Source organism: Dermochelys coriacea, chromosome 23, assembly GCF_009764565.3.
Source record: "Dermochelys coriacea isolate rDerCor1 chromosome 23, rDerCor1.pri.v4, whole genome shotgun sequence".
NCBI lineage: Eukaryota > Metazoa > Chordata > Testudines > Dermochelyidae > Dermochelys > Dermochelys coriacea.
This window is the reverse complement of record NC_050090.1, coordinates 16,024,544-16,042,665: the sequence shown is the minus strand read 5'-3', so window position 1 is coordinate 16,042,665 and position 18,122 is coordinate 16,024,544. Positions and strand designations below refer to the sequence as shown.

Here is an 18,122-nt window from a genome sequence, read left to right as displayed (position 1 = left end):
CCTGGAGGGGTCAGAAAGGATTCCCCCCCCCCATTCCCTTCCCCCCACCCACCGCCTTCCTCTGAAGTATTTGGGGTTGGTCAAAGCTGGAGCCAGGATACTAGCCAGAGGTGCTCTGAGCTAGCAAGGGGGAAGATCATCTGGTCCCGTCTCAATTGAATACCTGTCGCAGCAGGGGCCATGGGCATTGGTGAGGTCTCGGTTTCCCCTGTTCTTAAGAGTTTAGTTTCCTGAGCACCAAAAAGCTTTACTCTAACGGAAGATACAAGGTGGGCAAGGAAATATCTTTTATTGGACCAACTTCTGTTGGGGAGAGAGACAAGCTTTCGAGCTTACACGATGGAGCTCTTCTTTAGGTTTTTAAGTGAAGTCTTTGGGCTCAGTACATGGGTGACTAGATGGAATTCTCTGGCCTGTTACTCAGGAAGTCAGACTAGATGATCTAAAGATCTCTTAAACACTAGGAAACTATCATATTCATAAGCACATGTAAATAAACAGACTGTAATCATATATATAGAAATACACATATAGCTCCTATATTACATTATATTCCTAGATCTGTGTAGATCTAGGAATATAATATAATATGTCATATAATTAATACGAATTCCTAGTTGTATTTGTAGATCTAGAAATGTAAGAGTCACAGATTTCTGTATATAGCTGTGTCTACATTAGATTATTTTCGTAGATCTACACATACCTATCAGGATTATATAATATGCACCAATATTTCTGTAGATCTAGGAATTCAGTACAATAGATTTCTGTGTATATTTCTGTAGCTATTGAATCTGTAAAATGTACATCTGTATGTCTGGCTGTGAAATCTATACAATGAACAGCTATAGTACTGGAGAGATCTCTGAAATATATAATTTAGAGCTATGAAAGCTATGATGTTCCTAGCTATATGGGTATGTGTCTGTAAAGAATTCTATATATTTCTTAGACAGTGATGAAAGCTATTATTAACCTAGGAAGGATCAAATTTTTGTCCATAAATGTAGGTTTCACCCTACACACATAAACCAATGGGAAAAAAATTCTGTTGGTGAAATTGACAGATAGGCAAAGTAAGAAACTTGCTTATTAGAGTTACCTTTGTGGATATTTTGATGTTCGATATTGATGAGTTGTTTTAATGGTTTCAAAGCTTTAACTGTTTGCATCTCAACACCTGCTGCCATTCAATAATTATTTATCTGGCTCCTTTCTTGTCTGACCTTCCCTGCAACCCTGAAATTTTAAATTGATACAAATCCGTGTGTGTGTGGGGGGGAAGATGCTTAAAAATAAACAAGATGATTCGTCAAATTTGGAAAAAAAACATCCTGCCACACTTAGCTATAATATTCTTGGCTATAAATATATATTTCAGTATGGAGCTATGAAATCTGATATATTCATAGCTATACGTGTACATTTCTCTCTATAGCTGTGACATCGATATGTATGGCTGTACATGTATATTTGTGTACACAGCTATGAAATCCATAAGATTCCCAGCTATATGTGTCTATTTCTAGAGGGAGCTGTGCAAATAATGTGCAATCCTTGGGCAGATATACATGTTTATTCCCCCTCACTTCTATTGTGTATTAACACACTCACTCTTTAGCAATCCACAAACAATTCGCTCCCAAAAGCGGAGCAGGTTGCTAAGTAACTGCTGTGTTTCTATACCTATTACTTGTACAAACCCGAGGACTTAAATGCAAGAGAATTAATAGCTGTGGATATTACCAGTTAGATGCTGTCTCCTGAACAAGCAGCCCACCCTCTGCTCTAACTGCTACATCCCACTCCTCTACCAGATCCAGGAGAGAACCCGGGAGTCCTGGCTCCCAGGGCCCCAGCTCTAACCACTAGGCCCCACTCCCCTCCCAGAGCCAGGGAGAGAACCCAGGAGTCCAGGCTCCCAGCCCCCCGCTGTAAACCACTGGACTCCATTCCCCTCAGGTATGCTTGCACGCTAGTTTGCTATTGTAGGCTGGGCTGCGCAGGTTGGTTTGTTATTGTAGGGTCTCTAGCTGGGAGAAAGAAGCTACAGGCGAGGAGAAAAACTTTAGTGAGTCAAACCTCTTGTATGGAGTATTTTTCCCCTGAATGCATCCGATGAAGTGAGCTGTAGCTCAGGAAAGCTTATGCTCAAATAAATTTGTTAGTCTCTAAGGTGCCACAAGTCCTCCTTTTCTTTTTGCGAATACAGACTAACACGGCTGCTACTCTGAAACCTATACCGAATAGGACATTTTCTGCGGCTAGCACTGCCCTCTAGTGGCCATTTTCATCTCTGCAGTTGAAATTTTCATAGAGCTGGGGAGAGAACCCAGGAGTCCTGGCTCCCAGCCCTGCCTGCTCTAACCACTAGACCCTACTCCCCTCCCACAACCCGGGAGAGAATCCAGGAGTCCGGGAACCCTCCCCCGGCAGCAGGCTCAGAAGTCTGCAGAATGCATTATCCTTGCTAGTGGCCTCCCTTCCTGTTGATAGCCCAGCTGTCTATTAGCCAGTTGTCAGCGGGGAATGAGGTCTAACGGTTAGAGTGGGGGAGGGGCTGGGAGCCAGGACTCCTGGGTTCTATCGGGAGGGGAGTAAAGTCTAGTGGTTAGAGCGGAGGAGGGCTGGGACTCCTGGGTTCTCTTCCCGGCTCTGGGCGGGGAGCGGGGTCTGGTGGTTAGAGCCGGGGGGAGGGCTGGGAACCAGGACTCCTGGGTTCTCTCCCCGGCTCTGGGAGGGAAGCGGGGTCTGGCGGCTAGGGCAGGGTCCCTCCCCTTGCGCACCAGGAAGAAGGACTTTTCCCAGCCCTCACAGGGTTAACCCCCCCTCCCCGCCCCCTTTGGGTGCCCCACTCAGCTCGGGTTTCCGATCAGCTGATGGCAGCGCAGTGACACCCTTCCCCTTGGGCGCTGCTGGGGCGCCCTGCCCGGACCCACGGCCCAGCTCCCTCCCGCCGGGGGGCGGGGTGTCTGTGCGCCAGGGCAGGGGGGCCCCCAGCCCCCCCCCCAGCCCGGGGATCGGGGGCAGGAGACGCCAGGAGGCGGCGATGGACTTTGCCCCAGGAAGCCCGTGAGTGGAGAAGGCGGCTGAGTTGGAGTCTGGGAGAGGGGGTGGCCCGGGGGGCGCAGGGTGACTGGCCATGGGGGCCAGCAGGGGGCGCTGTGGGGCGGGGGGTGCTCTCCCCTGGCAGGCAGGGCCTGGCACTGGGGGGCAGTGGGGAGTGGGGCAGGGGGCTCTCTCTCCTGGGTGGGGAACTTCTCTCTTTGGTGCCATGAATTATAGCAGTGACTCAGTTTCCCATTAGACTCTGAATTTATCTCCCCCCCCAAACCGGAACTGATTCCTGTAGGTTCATGAGCAGAAACTTTCCGTAAATACTGACATGGATGTTTTTATAAAGAGGAAATAAATATACACTTCATGTATTTGCTTCCATTCCCAGCTGGGGGATCTAGTGGTTAGAGCAGGGGGCTGGGAGCCCAGAGTCCTGGGTTCTCTCCCCGGCTCTGTGAGGGGAGTGGGGTCTAATGGTTAGAGCAGCGGGAGCTTGGCAGAAAGGGGGGTTGTCTCGGGCACAGAGCTGGTTACCATCCCAGGCTGGGGTGTGGGGGCGAGGGTGCAGTGGGTATCTCTGGGTCTCATGGCCTGGATGGCTTATCGTGGAGTCGGGTGTTGGCGTCTGGTGCCGCTCTTTGGGGTCCTGGCAGCAGTGGGGGCAAGTTGTCAGAGCCATTTGCCAGTGGCCCCCCTTTGTGACTGGATCTCCTGGCTTCCCACCCGCTGGCTCTCAGGGGATCCAGTTCTCTCCTGCCTGCTAGATTCCTCTGGATACCTGTACCGCCGAGCCCTCTGCATCCTTCCCATCCGCCCCCCTTGATCCCCTCTGGAAACCTCTCCAGATCCCAAAGAATCCCTCCACCCCCACCAGATCCCCCCCTCCTGTCCTGGCCATGAAGCTTTCTTCTCCGGCTCCTCCAACGGAGGGCAGGTGGGGTGCTAGCCGGTGCTCCCTTCCCTGCGGCGTCCATGATCCTGGCCTTCTCATGCGGGCCCCTCCCCCCTCTCCGGGGCTCGCTTGCCCAGTGGGAGCCAAACCCAGCGCCCTGCACTGTCTGCCTGCCCGTCCCAGCCATCAGGTCTCTCTCCATGCCGCTGTGATGCCGTGGGGGCCCCTGTGGGCCTTCTCCCCATGGCTGCACGGCCTGGCGGGGCTTGCTCCATACATGGCTCTGTGGCCCGACTCCAGCTTCTCTCTCTCTGGACCTGTGATCTCCTTGCCGGTGGTGCTGTGGCTCATCCCAGGGGGCGCAGCCTGTCTCTCTCCGTGGCCCCATGTCTCTCCATGCCGTGGTGTCCTGACAGGCCCTGCCCAAGCCCCTGGCTGTGTGTCTCTGCGTGGCTGCTCTCCGCGTCCGGCTCTGGCGCGGGGGACTCTGCTCCCCCTCTCGCTGGGCCGGGGTCTCTGTGTGGTCCGTGCTGTCCTGCTCCTCCTTGACTTGGTGTTTTTTCTTCTCTTCCCCCCTTTTGTCTGTCGTTCGCTCTCCCCCTCTGGCCCCCTCCTGCTCTGTCTCACTGCCTGTCCCCGCGTGCCCCCCCGGTGGTCTCTTGATCACTGTCTATCCACCACATTTACCCCATCTATCTATCTATCTATCCCCATCCACCCCCTCTATCTATCTATCCACCTATCTATCCCCATCCACCCCCTCTATCTATCTATCCTCATCCACTCCATCCATCTATCTATCTATCCCCATACACCCTCGTATCTATCTATCTATCTATCTATCTATCCATCCTCATCCACCACATCCATCTATTTATCTATCCCCATCCACCCCCTCTATCTATCTATCCATCTATCTATCTATCCCCATCCACCCCCTCTATCTATCTATCTATCTATCTACCTAACTATGCTGTCCCCATCAAACTCTTCTGTGTCCCTCTTCCCCCATTCACACCCCTCTCCCCCCATTCACACCCTGTGCCTCTAGCCTCCCCTCCCCATTGCTGTCTCTCTGCTGCCCTCTATAGGTCCTCCGCGTCTCCCACTCTGCACCAGTATTGCTGTCCTGCTCAGTCGCTCCTCCACTCGCAGCTAGCTCCCCCCGCCCGGCAGGCAGAGTGCAGGTAAGACAGCCAGCCACCCCCCCACTAACCCGTCCCCGACCCCAGCACATCCTCTTTGGCCCGCCCCGGCACCTGCAGCTCCGCGGCTTCCTCTCAGCCAAACACCCAGCGTCTGCCCGGACACCTGGGTTCTCTCCCCAGCACAGGGAAGGGACTGGGGTCTAGTGGTTAGAGCAGGGAGGCTGGGAGCCAGGATTCCTGGGTTCTCTCCTCGGCTCTGGGAGGGGAGTGGGGTCTAGTGGTTAGAGCAGGGAGGCCGGGAGCCCGGACGCCTGGGTTCTCTCCCTGGCTCTGGGAGGTGAGTGGGGACTAGTGTCTAGTTCCCCTCTCCCCTTACACCTCTCCTCCCTCCAGTCCTCTCTCACACTCCCGCCATCCTGCGCCCCCACACCGCTCCTGTGGGGAAGGGGAGGGGTATGGTGCCCCCTCCCCAATGGGGGCGTGTTCTGTTGGGAGTGCTCTGGGTCTAACCTGTCTGTCTGTCCCTGTCTCTCTGTCTCCCCCCCGACCCCTCCAGGGATGATTTGGAGGGCGAGGACATCCATCAGTTCTGCTGCCCCGCCTCGGAGTGCAGCAGCCCGTCCTCTAGATAACCTGGAGGGGGCGCTGCTGAGACCTCCCTGCCATGCTCTCCTGCAGCCCCCACGGCTTCACCCTCCCCGCCCGCCTCAGCGCCCGGGGTAAGGAGGGCTGGGGCCATTCCAGAGACGCAACCCCCCCCACATCCCACCTAGCTAGAGCTAGCCAACTACTCCCCCACTTCTGTTTGACTCTTCACCCCCCACATTATCTTAGACTTTTCACCTCCAGCTGCTCTGACATGACCTTTAGTTCCAAGAGTTTGATTTGACCTTTAAACTCCCCCCCAGACATGGTCTTGGCCTTTGACCGTCTGTTTGTTGGTGCAACCTTTGGCCGTGAGACTTTTGTTTAACCCTCCTGCGTTGGGTTTGACCTTTAACCTCCTGTTCTTGAACATTCCCGCTCGCAGCTAGCGTTGTGTTTGGGTGTGGCGAGTCGGTCAATTGACCAGTCAACAGACTCAGTTGGGGGGTTGATTGTCTGGTCAAACCGTATCAATTGACCGGTCCAACAGTGTCATGATGTTGGTCAATTGACTGCTTCAGTGTCAGTTGTTTGATCAATTGATTAGTCCAATAGCGTCAATTAATTGGTCAAGGGACTGGTCCAACAATGTCAATTGGTCAAATAATGTCAGTTGGCCGGTCAAATAACATGAACTGGTCGGTCAATTGTTTGGTCAAACTATGTTAATTGGTCAGTCAGTTGACCAGTCCAACAGCTTCAATTGGTCGGTCAGTTGATCAGTCCAGTGGTGTCAATTGGTCAGTCAGTTGACTGGTCCAACAGTGTCAACTGGTTGGTCAACCAATGTCAACTGGTCAATTGATTGACTGATCAGACAACATCAGTTGGTCAGTCAGTTGACTGATCGGTCAAATAATGTCAATTGGTTGGTCAGTTAACCACTTATTATTTGACCACGGTCAAATATTGTCACATATTTCAGCTGGAGTGGTGGCCAACCTTTCTGAGTGCAACGCAGTGTTACTCTTTCATTTTGTAGCGCTTTCTTTCATTGCATTTTGCATTTTACTGAGTGAAAATAACTTGTCTGAGGCACTTGTGCATGTGGAATTTGGCATATATGGCTAAGCTATGGAAGCCCATGAAGTCTTACACTTTTTTTGTTACTCTTCTAATAAGTAAATACATCCAAATATTTGACCTTTTTTTGATGTTATTTGACTGGCCAATTGACTAATCACTTTTTGAACGTTCAAATGCCCAAACCTAGTTTTGTTTAACCTTCCACCCCAACATCGGCTTTGACTTTTAACCTCATGCTGCTTGGGCATGGCCATTGGCTGCAGCATGGGATTGACCTCTATATTCCACTTCTTGGACTTGACCTTTACGCCCCCGGTGGCTTGATATGATCTTAAGAACCCTTTGCTTTTTTTTGGCTTGACCTTGACCCCTATATTGAATTTGACTTTTAACCTCTTGCTGCTTTGACTTGAATGCTAGCACCAAGAGTTTTGTTTGACCTTTAGCCCCTTGTAGAATTGAACTTTGACCCTTCGTTCAGTTGTATTACCTTTAGCTCCTAGTCTACTTTGACCTTTAGTCCCCATGTTGGGTTTGACCTTTAACCTGCTGTTGCTTTGACATGGGTTTTAACCCCATAGTGGCATTGACCTCTAACCCTGTTCCATTTGTTTGCCCTTTGACCCCTTCATTGACCTTTAACGTCCTGCACCTTTGTTGTGAACTACAACCCCAATGTTGAGGTGCATCTTTAACTGCTCACTCTTTTGACATGAGTAGCTTTGTTTGACTTTTAACCCTCACCATTGGGGTTTGACCTCTCACCTCCTATATGTTTGGGCAGAGCTTTAACCCCATAAATTCTGTTAGCTCCTTATCACTGCACATTGGGGATCAACCTTTGGCCTTTGAGATGTCACATAATCTCATGCATTTTTCCGACCTTCAGCCCCCATTTGGGTTTGACCTTTAACCTCGTGTGGCCTTGTGATGACCTGCAACTCCATAAAAAAGAAAAGGAGTACTTGTGACACCTTAGAGACTAACCTGCAACTCCATGGCAATTGTTTGACCTTCAACACCATTTAGGTTTGACCTTTGACTTTGAGCAGCCTTGTGATGACCCGCAACTCCATGAGAATTGTTTGACCTTCGACCCATTTGGGTTTGACTTCTTGACCCCTTTCCATTTCATGACTGCTGATCTTTGGCCTCTTATCACTTGTGTTTGACCTTTGACCCTGTGAGGCTTGGTTTTGCCTGTCGACCCCACCAATTTGAGATTGACCTTCAACCTCTCTAATATTGACCTTTAACTCCATTGGCTTGACTTTCAATCTCTGACTTTCAAGCTCCATCCCCTCCCTCCCCCTCTACTTGATTGAACCTTGAAATGTCAGCAGGCCGCAGTTTGGGATTGGACCTTTGACCTCTGTCTACATTAATGACTCTGATCCAGCCCTGTCCCCGTTGCAGTCAGGGAGTGACTTGGGATTGACCCCAGAGGGCTGAGATTAGAACCCAGCCCATCCCCATTGCAGTCAGGGATTGACTCCGGATTGACCCCAGCGGGCTGAGATCAGAATCCAGCCCTGTCCCTGTTGCAGTCAGGGAATGACTCTGGATTTACCCTGTCTGGCTGAGATCAGAATCTGTCCCTGTCCCCATTGCAGTCAGGGAGTGACTCTGGATTGACCCCCGCGGGCTGGATTAGAATCCAGCTCTGTCCCCATTGCAGTCAGGAGTGACTCCCGATTTGCTCTGGATTGACCCTGGTGGGCTGAGATCAGAATCCAACCTTGTCCCTGTTGCAGTTGGGGGAAGACTCTAGATTGGCCCAGGGGGCTGAGACCCGACTCAGCGGCTGCTTTCGACTCTCTTGCGTCTCTGGAACGGACCCCGATGCCTCCGCCCCCCCCACCCCACTCTCCCAATCACAGTTTACACATTTTTCTATGCAGAAGCAGAAGCCTTAATTCCCAGCCCCCCCACGACACCCCCTGCAGGAGGACAGCGACGGAGCTGCAGAAACCAGCCCACCCGCCCCACCCCCAAAAATCTGGACAACCCCCCTATGCTTCTACGGGGCTTCCACCCCCCCACCCCATCCTTCATCATGGCCATGCCCTGAAACAAACGAACCTTTGAACCCTACAACGCTTCCGCCTGCCTCTCTGGATCTATTTTCTGGATTTTGCTCTGCCCCCTCCCTCCCCGTCTGGACTTGGTGTGGCCCTCTTCTTCTGCTTCGTACCTGCCCGAGGGCATTGGGATCGCAGGTTCGGGAGTGTGTGTGCGTGCAGGGGACGGGAAACCTGGATCCCGGACCTGCCCCCCAGCCCTGCTCTTCAGGGACTTGGACTGTGCCTCCCGCAGTGGGATTGGACGGGGCCGTGCTCATGCCGACGGGCGTCTGGAACTTTGTGTGTGCGCGGGGGGGAAGGATGGTGTGCACGGATCCGTGCAAAGCGGGTGTCTCTGGCACCTGTCCATGAAGCAGCCTGGATGCCCTACTGGGACGTGCAAATTGGAGACGGAGGTTCCCCAAGGTGGGAGCGGGGGCATGTGCAAAATGGGTGGCTTGCGCTGACCTGCCTGGCGCTGGGTGTACAAAATGAGTGTGACTTGGTGTGCAAAAGGGGGGTGACTGACACTGCTCCCTCCCATGGCAGTCATGCAAAAGCCCACGTGCCATTTGCATGGAATGGTTGTGCGATCGATGTGCAAAAGGCTGGATGCTAATTGCCTCCAGGTGGGTGGGTGGAACAAATGTGATTTGCACATAGCTGATGACCAAAATGGGTGTGGGGGGGAATTGGCATACATCGACCATGCAATGTGCAAAATAAGTGACATGCACTGAATTCTCAGTCAGTCATCTTTCAAAATGGGTGTAATTTGCCCTAATTTGTTGGGTCATCAATTTGCAAAGCCGGGAAGGGGGAGAGGTGTATATGTCCCCCTGCCGTGAGCGTGCAGGCCAAGTATGATTTGCATGAATCTGCCGTGGTGCAAAATTGCACTGGTTTCCCATGCGGGCAGTTGGGCGTACAAGGTGGGTGTGAGTTGCACTAATTTGGCGTGTCCCCAATGTGCTAAAGGAGTGTAGCTTACCCTGATTGCTAACGAGGTAGCAAAATGAGTGTCGTCCACACAAATCAGCCATGCAGCCACAGAGCCAGGGGGGCGGGATTTGCACAGATTTCTCTAGTGGTGGGCATGTAAAATGAGTGTGCCTCACCCCGATGTGCCACCACGGCTGGCGTGCCAAACAAAGCTGGCTCACGAGGGCTCACGGCAGAGCTTGTTTGCACCGTGGGTTCTCCAACCCGGGCACAAGTAATTTGGGGGGAGGGCAGAGGGGAATGCACAGGGATATGGACATCGGTGTCCCCCCACTGCACCCCCCTCCTCCCCATCTGCCCCATAACTCATCCCCCCTGTAAATATAACCCCAGGGGTCTTTCTATCAGCTACTGTATGTACTGTACAAAAGGACGCCAGCTTTGTCTGGCAGAGAACCATGTGGAATAAAAGGGACCATGCAACCTGTTGCAGATTCTGTACCCCCTCTGCGCCGGGTACCCCCGATCCTCCCACATGCCAGTCCGATGGATAACCCCAACATTCACCAGCTCAGCTGGACTTGGTCTGCTTTGGCTGGGAGAGCTGCAGTAGGGGGCGCTCTCCCCTGGCAGGCGGGGCCGGGCACTGGGGGGCACCATGGGGCAGGAGGCTGGGCAAGGGGTGCTCTCCTCTGGCAGGCGGGGCTGGGTGCTGGGGGGCACTATGCTGCAGGGCGGAGAGCTGGGCGGGGGGGCTCTCCCCTGGCAGGTGGGGCTGGGCACTGGGGGGCACCGTGGGGCAGGGGGCTGGGCAGGGGGTGCTCTCCCTTGGCAGGTAGGGTCGGGCACTGGGCAGGGGGTGCTCTCCTCTGGCAGGCGGGGCCGGGCACTGGGGGGCACCATGGGGCAGGGGGCTGGGCAGGGGGCGCTCTCTCCTGGCAGGCGGGGCTGGGTGCTGGGGGGTGCCGTGGGGTGGGGGGCTGGGCAGGGGGGGCTCTCCCCTGGCAGGCGGGGCTGGGCGCTGTGGGGCGCCTTAGCATGAGACCTGAGGAGGATGAGAGTTTTTCTGCAAGAGTTGGGCGTGAACCCCGGTGTCCAGGTCAGAGCCCAGCTCCAGTGATCTCATTCGGCCTCCCTAAATCCAGCTGCCCCCACACCAGAGGGGCTGCATCTCAGAGCCGGGCGAGCCGTCCCCGTGCAGTGTTATGTGTGGCTGTTCCCAGCTGCCCCATCCCAGAGGTGGCTGCATTGCAGTGCCGGGCGAGCCCTCCCCCTGCGACGTTATGTGTGGCTGTTCCCCGACTGCCCCCACCCCAGGGATTGGCAGTGGCTGAGCAATGGATGAGGCCAACCCAGCTGGTTTGGCCAGGCCATGGGTGAAAAATACCCCGCTCTGGTGGGGGGATGGGGAGACAATTCTGGCCTCCAGCCCTGGGAAGAGCCGAGAGCAGCAGGAGGTGCAGTACTGAGCATGACCACCGGGTGGCAGCACCACACCAGCTCGGCTATAGCGCGACTGTCCGCAATGGAACCAACCGGAGTCAGGACGCCTGGGTTCTCTCCCTGGCTCTGGGAGGGGAGTGGGGGCTGGTGGTTAGAGCGCGGGGGGGGGCTGGGCGCCAGGACGCCTGGGTTCTCTCCCCAGCTCGCGGGGGGGAGAGGGCGTCCACTGGCTGCTTGGTTGCTCCTAACATTTGTACACTCATATACTGCCCCTCCCACTTCTCCTTTGCATGGCCCCCTCCCACTGATGCACAAGTGCGGGGGAGGGGTTCCGCACTGAGCCCCCCCCGCACACTGTTCCTGAGCATGGAGATGCCCCCAGCCCCTGCGCTGCCCCCCCCCCCGTCCTGGTCACCCCTCCCTTTGTCTCCCACTTCCCACTGCCTGGATATAAAAAGCACCTTGTTGCCAGGCAACCCCACTCCCTATTGCTTGGCTGCAGGCAGCACGGAAAGGGGGCAGGGGGGAGAGACAGGCCCCTTCGCCTGCCCTGCTTGGGGGGGAGGATGAGGCATGGAATCTGTGAACTACCCCCCCCCGTGCAAACTTGTGCCCAATGAGACAGCCACTTAGGTGCAATCCCTCCCCCTGGCGTGCATGGAAATTAAACACGGGCATGACCCCCCCACTCAGGTGTGCAAATCCCTCCTTGGACACTTCTAGGAGCGAGTCGGGGCACCCAGATGCCTCTGAGCTGCTCAGGCAGTGCCCAGCCAGTTGTGTTTGCATCCTGCCTTTGCACTTTTAGCACACCCACTCACAAGTATTTGCACACACACGCCCCTGCATTCACACTTTTCACACACCCAAGCACAAGCATACACAGCCAATGGTATCAGCATGTGCACGCGCACACACACCTTCATTTGCACCTTTTGTACGCGCATGCACAGCCAATGGGATTTGCACACCTACAATTACACTTTTTGCACACTCACATTGGTATTTACATGCCTACATTTACACTTGGTGCAGGCCCAGTATCCTTGCATGGGCATTTGCCTGCCGCCACATTTGCTCACACGTCTGCATTGGCACACCTGCTCAAAAGCGTATTTCCTGGGCTGGCTGGGCCCAGGGGTCTGATCGCGGGGGAGCGTGGCGGGGCTGGCACATCTATGCCTTGTTCTGTAGTGGTGGCGGGGACGCTTGCACAGTGCTCGCCTCTTGCACTACTCATCAGCCAGAGGGGAGGGAGGTGAGCTTGTGGGGGGGTGCACTGCCCCTCCTCTGGCCCAGCACCTTCTGGCTCAGGTGCACTGGTGGAAGTGGGGGTGGCTGGAGGAGCTGCTTTGGGGTACACCCCCCCCCGAAGACAGGGGCTTGAGAGGCAGGAGGCATGGCCGCAAAGGTTTCTGTGAGAGGTGTGAAGACAAAGGATTCTGGGAGACTGGCACGAGTGCCAAGGATTCTGGGAGAGGGACAGATACAGGATGACAGGAGACGCGAGGGTGCAAAGGATTGTGGGAGGCTGCTGTGAGCAGAGGATTGTGGGAGGCAGGGGAGCACAAAGGATTCTGGGAGAGGCGCAGGAACAAGGATGCTGGGAGACTGGGCTGAGCAGAAAGGATTCTGGGACATGCTGGTGTGCAAAAGGACTGTGGGAGAGGCGGGAGCGAGGGGATTCTGGGTCGCAGCACACCTGCCCGGAGTCACGCTAATGAGGAACATAGGGGTGGGAACTAGGGAACACGACTTGCTCCCAGCTAGGGGACGGGGGGTGAACGGATGGATGGGAGGGGCATGAGGTAAAAATTAAAAACTACTTTCAGCATGCCCCCCCGATTAAAAGTGTTCCAGCACCACTGACAGGGAGGCAGCGTGACCCCTCCCGGGGCTGGGCACTGGGGGGCGCCAGGGCAGGGCTGGGCACAGTCGCCCAGCGGGGCAGAGCTGGGAAGAAGTGGCTGGACCAGCCCAGAAGCTGCAGCTGTCGGGGTTGGGGGATCCCTGGCGGAAATAACGTCCCGCACAGCCCTCGGTGCAGACACAGCCGGCAGCACGGGGTGAGCTCCTGGGATGGGGCCAGGGGCTGGGGGGGGCACTCAGGAAACAGGTGCTGGGGACGTTGTTACTGGCCACGGCTGTTGTGTCAGCGTTACAGGTAGCAAGGACGGGGACTGTCTGCCACTATTTGGATCAGGGATTATAGATGGCTGGGACAGTGACTGTTCTTATGTGGTGGGAGTTACAGGCAGATGGGATGGCCATCATTGCTGGTCGGGGGTTACAGGCGGCCAGGAGAAGACTGTTACTATGTGGCAGTGGGGTTACAGGCAGACAGGATGGTGAGTGTTGCTATGTGGTCAGTGGTTACAAGGGGCCAGGACAGGGACTGTTGCTTTTTGATTGGGGGTTACAGCCAGTTGGGATGGCAACTGTTGCTATGTAGTCAGGGTTACAGGTGGCTGGGATGGTGATTGCCGCTAGTCGGAAGTTACTGGTGGCCAAGATTGCCAGTATTTGGTTGGGGGTTTCAGGCAGCCAGGACAGGGACTGTTGCTATTTGATTGGGGGTAACAGGCGGCTGGGATGGCAACTGTTGTGATGTGGTCAGGGGTTACAGGCAGCCATGGTTGGGGTACATACACACCATGTTTTTCCATGAGATCTGCTCTAGTTCATACAAGGATGTATTCGGGCCCTGCCATGGCCCAGGTTAGACACGTCGTGGAGTGGGGTCTGGTGGTTAGAGCAGGGGGCGGGGGCTGGGAGCCAGGACTCCTGGGTTCTCTCCCCAGCTCTGGGCTCCCCTCCCCAGGTCTGCTGGTGCCCCTCACTCCTGACCCGCAGCCCCCTGCTAGTCCCCACCTCACCCACTCCGCAAAGGTGCTGGTGCCCCAATATCTCTGTGATTGGAAGGTACCCCCCCAGTCATAGCCTGGAAGGGGTGCAATGGGGGGGAGAGAATGGCAGCTGCTGCAGGAGGGGGGAGCCCCCTCCCAGCCAGTGAGCAGCCCCCCCTTCCTGGTGTCCCCCCCCATGCAGCTGCTATTTTGGAGACATGGTGATGGCCGTGCCACAGGGACTCTGGCTGGCTGTGCTATTTAGGGGCTGGGGGGGGGGGAGGCGGGAGGGCGTGGTGCAGTAAGCTGTGGATTGGAGCTGGTGTGGAGTGGAGGAGACAGGGATGGGACCTAGGAGTCCTGGCTCCCAGTGCCCCCCTCTTCTCTACCCACTAGACCTCACTCCCTTCCAGGGGATCCAGGAGTCCTGGCTTTCCCATCCCTTGTTGTGTCTGGGTCTATGACCTGGCTTCTGGCTTTGGGGGGGGACGGGACGGATGCAGTAGGGGGAGGTTCCCCCCCAGCTACCCTCTCCCAAGTCCCCGTCACTCCTCCAACCTGCCTGCCTTTGCGTCACCATGGTGATGGTACCCAGCCCTCTGTCCTCCAGGATCCATAGCAACCCGGCATTCCCCCCCTTGCCTGTCCCCATAGCAACCGTATCCCTGGCCTGCTGGCCTCATCAATAATTCCCTAGCTGTATAGTTGTCCGTTGTGTAGGGGTGGAGGGAGAGGTGTGAGAGGGCAGAGATGTGGGGGGGGGATGACACTCGATTGACCTTGGATGTGTTGAATTGTGTGTGATTGTGAGTGTGTGTGTGTGTGCAGGTGTGTGCGTGTATTCTTATTTATGTGTGCATGTGTGTATGTGTGCGAGAGCGTGTGTACCTTATCCATGTGTGAATGTCTATGTGTGCACCTGTGTGTGTTTGCGTGTGTGTGTGAATGCCTGTGTATCTGTGTCATTGTGAATGTGTGGATGTCTATGTGTGTGTGAATGTGTTACATAGTATGACCGTGGGTGTGAATGTGTGTGAGTGCTTGTGTACATGTTTGTGTATGTGTGTCAGTATGTATGTAGAGCTGTTTGTGTGTGTGTGTACAGGCTTGTATGTGCAAATGAGTGTTAGTGTACATGTGGGTGCATGTCTGCCTGTCTACCTGTGTGCCTGTAGTTGCCTGTGTGCGTGCAGGTGTCTGTATGGTGACATGTGTGCACACACGTCTGAGCATGTGTGCATCACCGTGCGTTACTATGCCTGCAGTGCCTGAGAGTTCATGGCCGGACAGGACCAGCTCATCTGGTCCAAACCCCCGACCCCAACACACACTAACACAATAACCGCAGTGACACCCGGTGTCACAGGCCACAGGAGAATCACCTGGCACCGAGAACAGCTGGGGAACCAGGTAAATGAGACACACCCAGATGAGTCTGGTGAATGATGCACATCCCGCGCTGCAGAGACCAAGGGGGGAGCTCCCCAAGCTCCCAGCCCCTCTGCCCTGGGGGGGAAATTCGTCCCCCCGCTCCACACGTGGTGAGCCAGCCGAGGGGCTGTTTGTGTGTCTCCAGGTGTGTTTGTGTAGACATGCATGCGAGTGAGAGTAGTCGTGTGGGTCTGTGCATATGTGTGTGTTTGCGTATATGTCTGGGGAGGGTGCATGTGTGTGTGTGTACGCATGTTTGTATCCATGTGTTGGTGTGTATACATGTGTACACATGTGTATCTATGTGTTTGTGTCTATATGTGTGTACATGCATGTGTATCCAGGTATTGGTGTGTATGTGGTTGTGTGGGTACACATCTGTGTGTTCATGTTGGTGTTTATGTGTCTTTACGTGTGCGAATGGGTGCGTGTGTACATGGGTGTCTGTGTGTACACCTGTGTTTGCGTGTACAACCTTGTGAGTGTGATTGTGTGAGCTGGTGTGTCTGTACGTGATGGTGTATGTGAATGTGTATCAGTGGGGATGCTCTGTCTCTATGGGCGTGGACGTGTTTGTGTCGACGTGCTTGTGTGCGTGGTTGTGTCCAGCACTCTGGGTGTGTCCCTGTCTCTCACTCCCCACCCCCCACCCTGCTGGCTGTGCGGGGAGGGATGACCCCAGACCGTCATGCAAGAAACACAGGGGGAGAGAATCCAGGTGTCCTGGCTCCCAGCCCCCCCTGCTCTGACCCATCAGCCCCCCCTCCCAGAGCCGGGAGAGAACCCAGGCGTCCCGGCTCCCACCCCTCCCTACTCTGACCCACCAGCGTCTCCCGCCCTCACAGAGCCGGGAGAGAACCCAGGCGTCCCGGCTCCCAGCCCCCGCGACTCTCCTGCCGGTGGGGGGGATTCCCCGGCTGGGGGCTGCTGTCGGGGCTGGGGGCGGCCCCAAGTCCCGGCTCCGCCTCCCGGCTCCAGACCAGCGCCGGGGATGGAGGCGCCGCGCCGCGGGCCGAGCTGCTCCGGGCCCCGGAGCCGCCGCTGAGCCCCGGGGACCCCGCCCCGGCCGGGCCCCGCCATGTGGTGTCTGTCCTGCGCCTCCGAGCGGCGCCGCGGGCAGATCCAGCGCAACCTGCTGCACTGGTGAGTGCGGGAGCCCCGGGCCCCCCCGGCTGAACCCCGCCCCCCGGCTCCCCCCCCGGCTGAATCCCCCCCTCCGGGCCCTCCGGCTGAAACCCGGCCCCCCAACGAACCCCTGCCTCCTGGATCCCCCATGGCTGAACCCCACCCCCCGGCTCTCCCTGCCTGAAACCTGCCGCCCTGGATTCCCCCAGGCTGAACCCCGCCCCTCCAGACTCCCCTAACGAACTGAACCCCACCCCCCCGCTGAACCCCGGCCCCCCAGATCCCCCCACCTGAATCCCCCCCGGATCCCTTGAATCCTCCGGTTCCCCCCACCTGTCTCTGGGCCCCCTACAACTGCCCGCCAGGCCCCAGTCTGCCCCCAGACTCCCCTGGGCCCCCCGATCTGCCCCCAGACCTCCCAACTGCCCCCTGGTCCTCCCGCCTCCCTGTCTGCTCCCGAGTCCCGTATCCCGCATCTGCTTTCTGCTCCCGGACCCCCCACCCCGAGCTCCCCAGGCCCCTGACTGCACCCTCCAAGCCCGCCTGTCATTGGTCCTTGCTGCCCCCTGCTGGAGGGAATGAATCCGGCTCTACCTCTGTGTGGGGTGGGGTTCCAGCTCTCCGTACCCTTCCCGTTCCCCGTCACCCAGACCTCCTAGAGACACGGCCGGGCTCCAGGCGCAACACACGGCCCCCCCACCCCCAGTGCCGTCCATGGACGGCTCGCCCGGTGGTGCGATGCAGCCGTCTCTGAGGCGGGGCGACTGGGGAACAGCCGCATATAATGCCGCACAGGGATTGCATTGGGCAATAGAGCGTGAGGTTCTAGAGCAGAAGGTGTTATCTGGGTAGAGGAGGACACCTGCATGCTTTGGCTTCTAGCTCAGTGCGTGATCTGGATTTTCTAGGATGAACAGTGGGCCAAGCTGTCTGGGCTCTAAATCATGATGCACACTCGATACTCTCGTGTGAACAAGAGAATGGTTTGCCGTCGTTCTAGACTGGGTCAGGCTCTTGCTGTTCTAGAGTTGGTGACCCAAGAGGCAGCCTGGGTTCTGGATCAGGATAGGCCTAGAGCTGACAATACAGGCTGCTGCCTGGGCTCTAGACCAGGGGACAGGCTATTGCTGTTCTAGAGTACAGCAAATCAGCCAGCTGCCAGTGTTCTAGATCATTAGTGTTTTAGAGACAAGCACACAGCAGAATGGTTGGGTTCTAGATCAGGATAGGCCTAGGACTGGCAATACAGGCTGCTGTTGGGGCTCAAGACAGGGGCAGCGGGGGGGCAATTGATGTTCTAGAGGGGGTGATGCTGCAAGTGGCCAGTATTCTAGGTCTGGCTTTGTCCTCAGTGTTTTACAGACAACTGGGCAGCGGATTAGCTGGGCTCCAGATCAAGACAGGCCACGGATGCTCTAGAATGGTCTGAACACAGTTCTAGAGCAGGAGGGGGAAAAGCTGGTTTCTAGAGCTGGCAGATGCATGGGCTGTCTGGGTTCTA

At 55.9% G+C, this 18,122-nt stretch overlaps 1 protein-coding gene across 4 annotated transcripts in view; it reads left to right on the top strand.

The window, feature by feature from the left end:
* IQSEC2 (IQ motif and Sec7 domain ArfGEF 2) overlaps nucleotides 1-18,122 on the top strand; it is a 44,532-nt gene that overhangs the window by 14,209 nt on the left and 12,201 nt on the right. The window contains exon 1 of one of the 4 annotated variants that reach the window (XM_038381237.2): nucleotides 2,854-3,075. The exons of 2 other annotated variants lie outside the window; for them this stretch is intronic. In XM_038381237.2, the coding sequence (XP_038237165.1) occupies nucleotides 3,053-3,075 (23 nt within the window). In that variant the 5' untranslated portion in view covers nucleotides 2,854-3,052. Of the gene's footprint in view, nucleotides 1-2,853; nucleotides 3,076-16,422; nucleotides 16,640-18,122 lie in introns of those variants that run through there. One more of the 4 variants, XM_038381235.2, reaches the window with a different exon arrangement.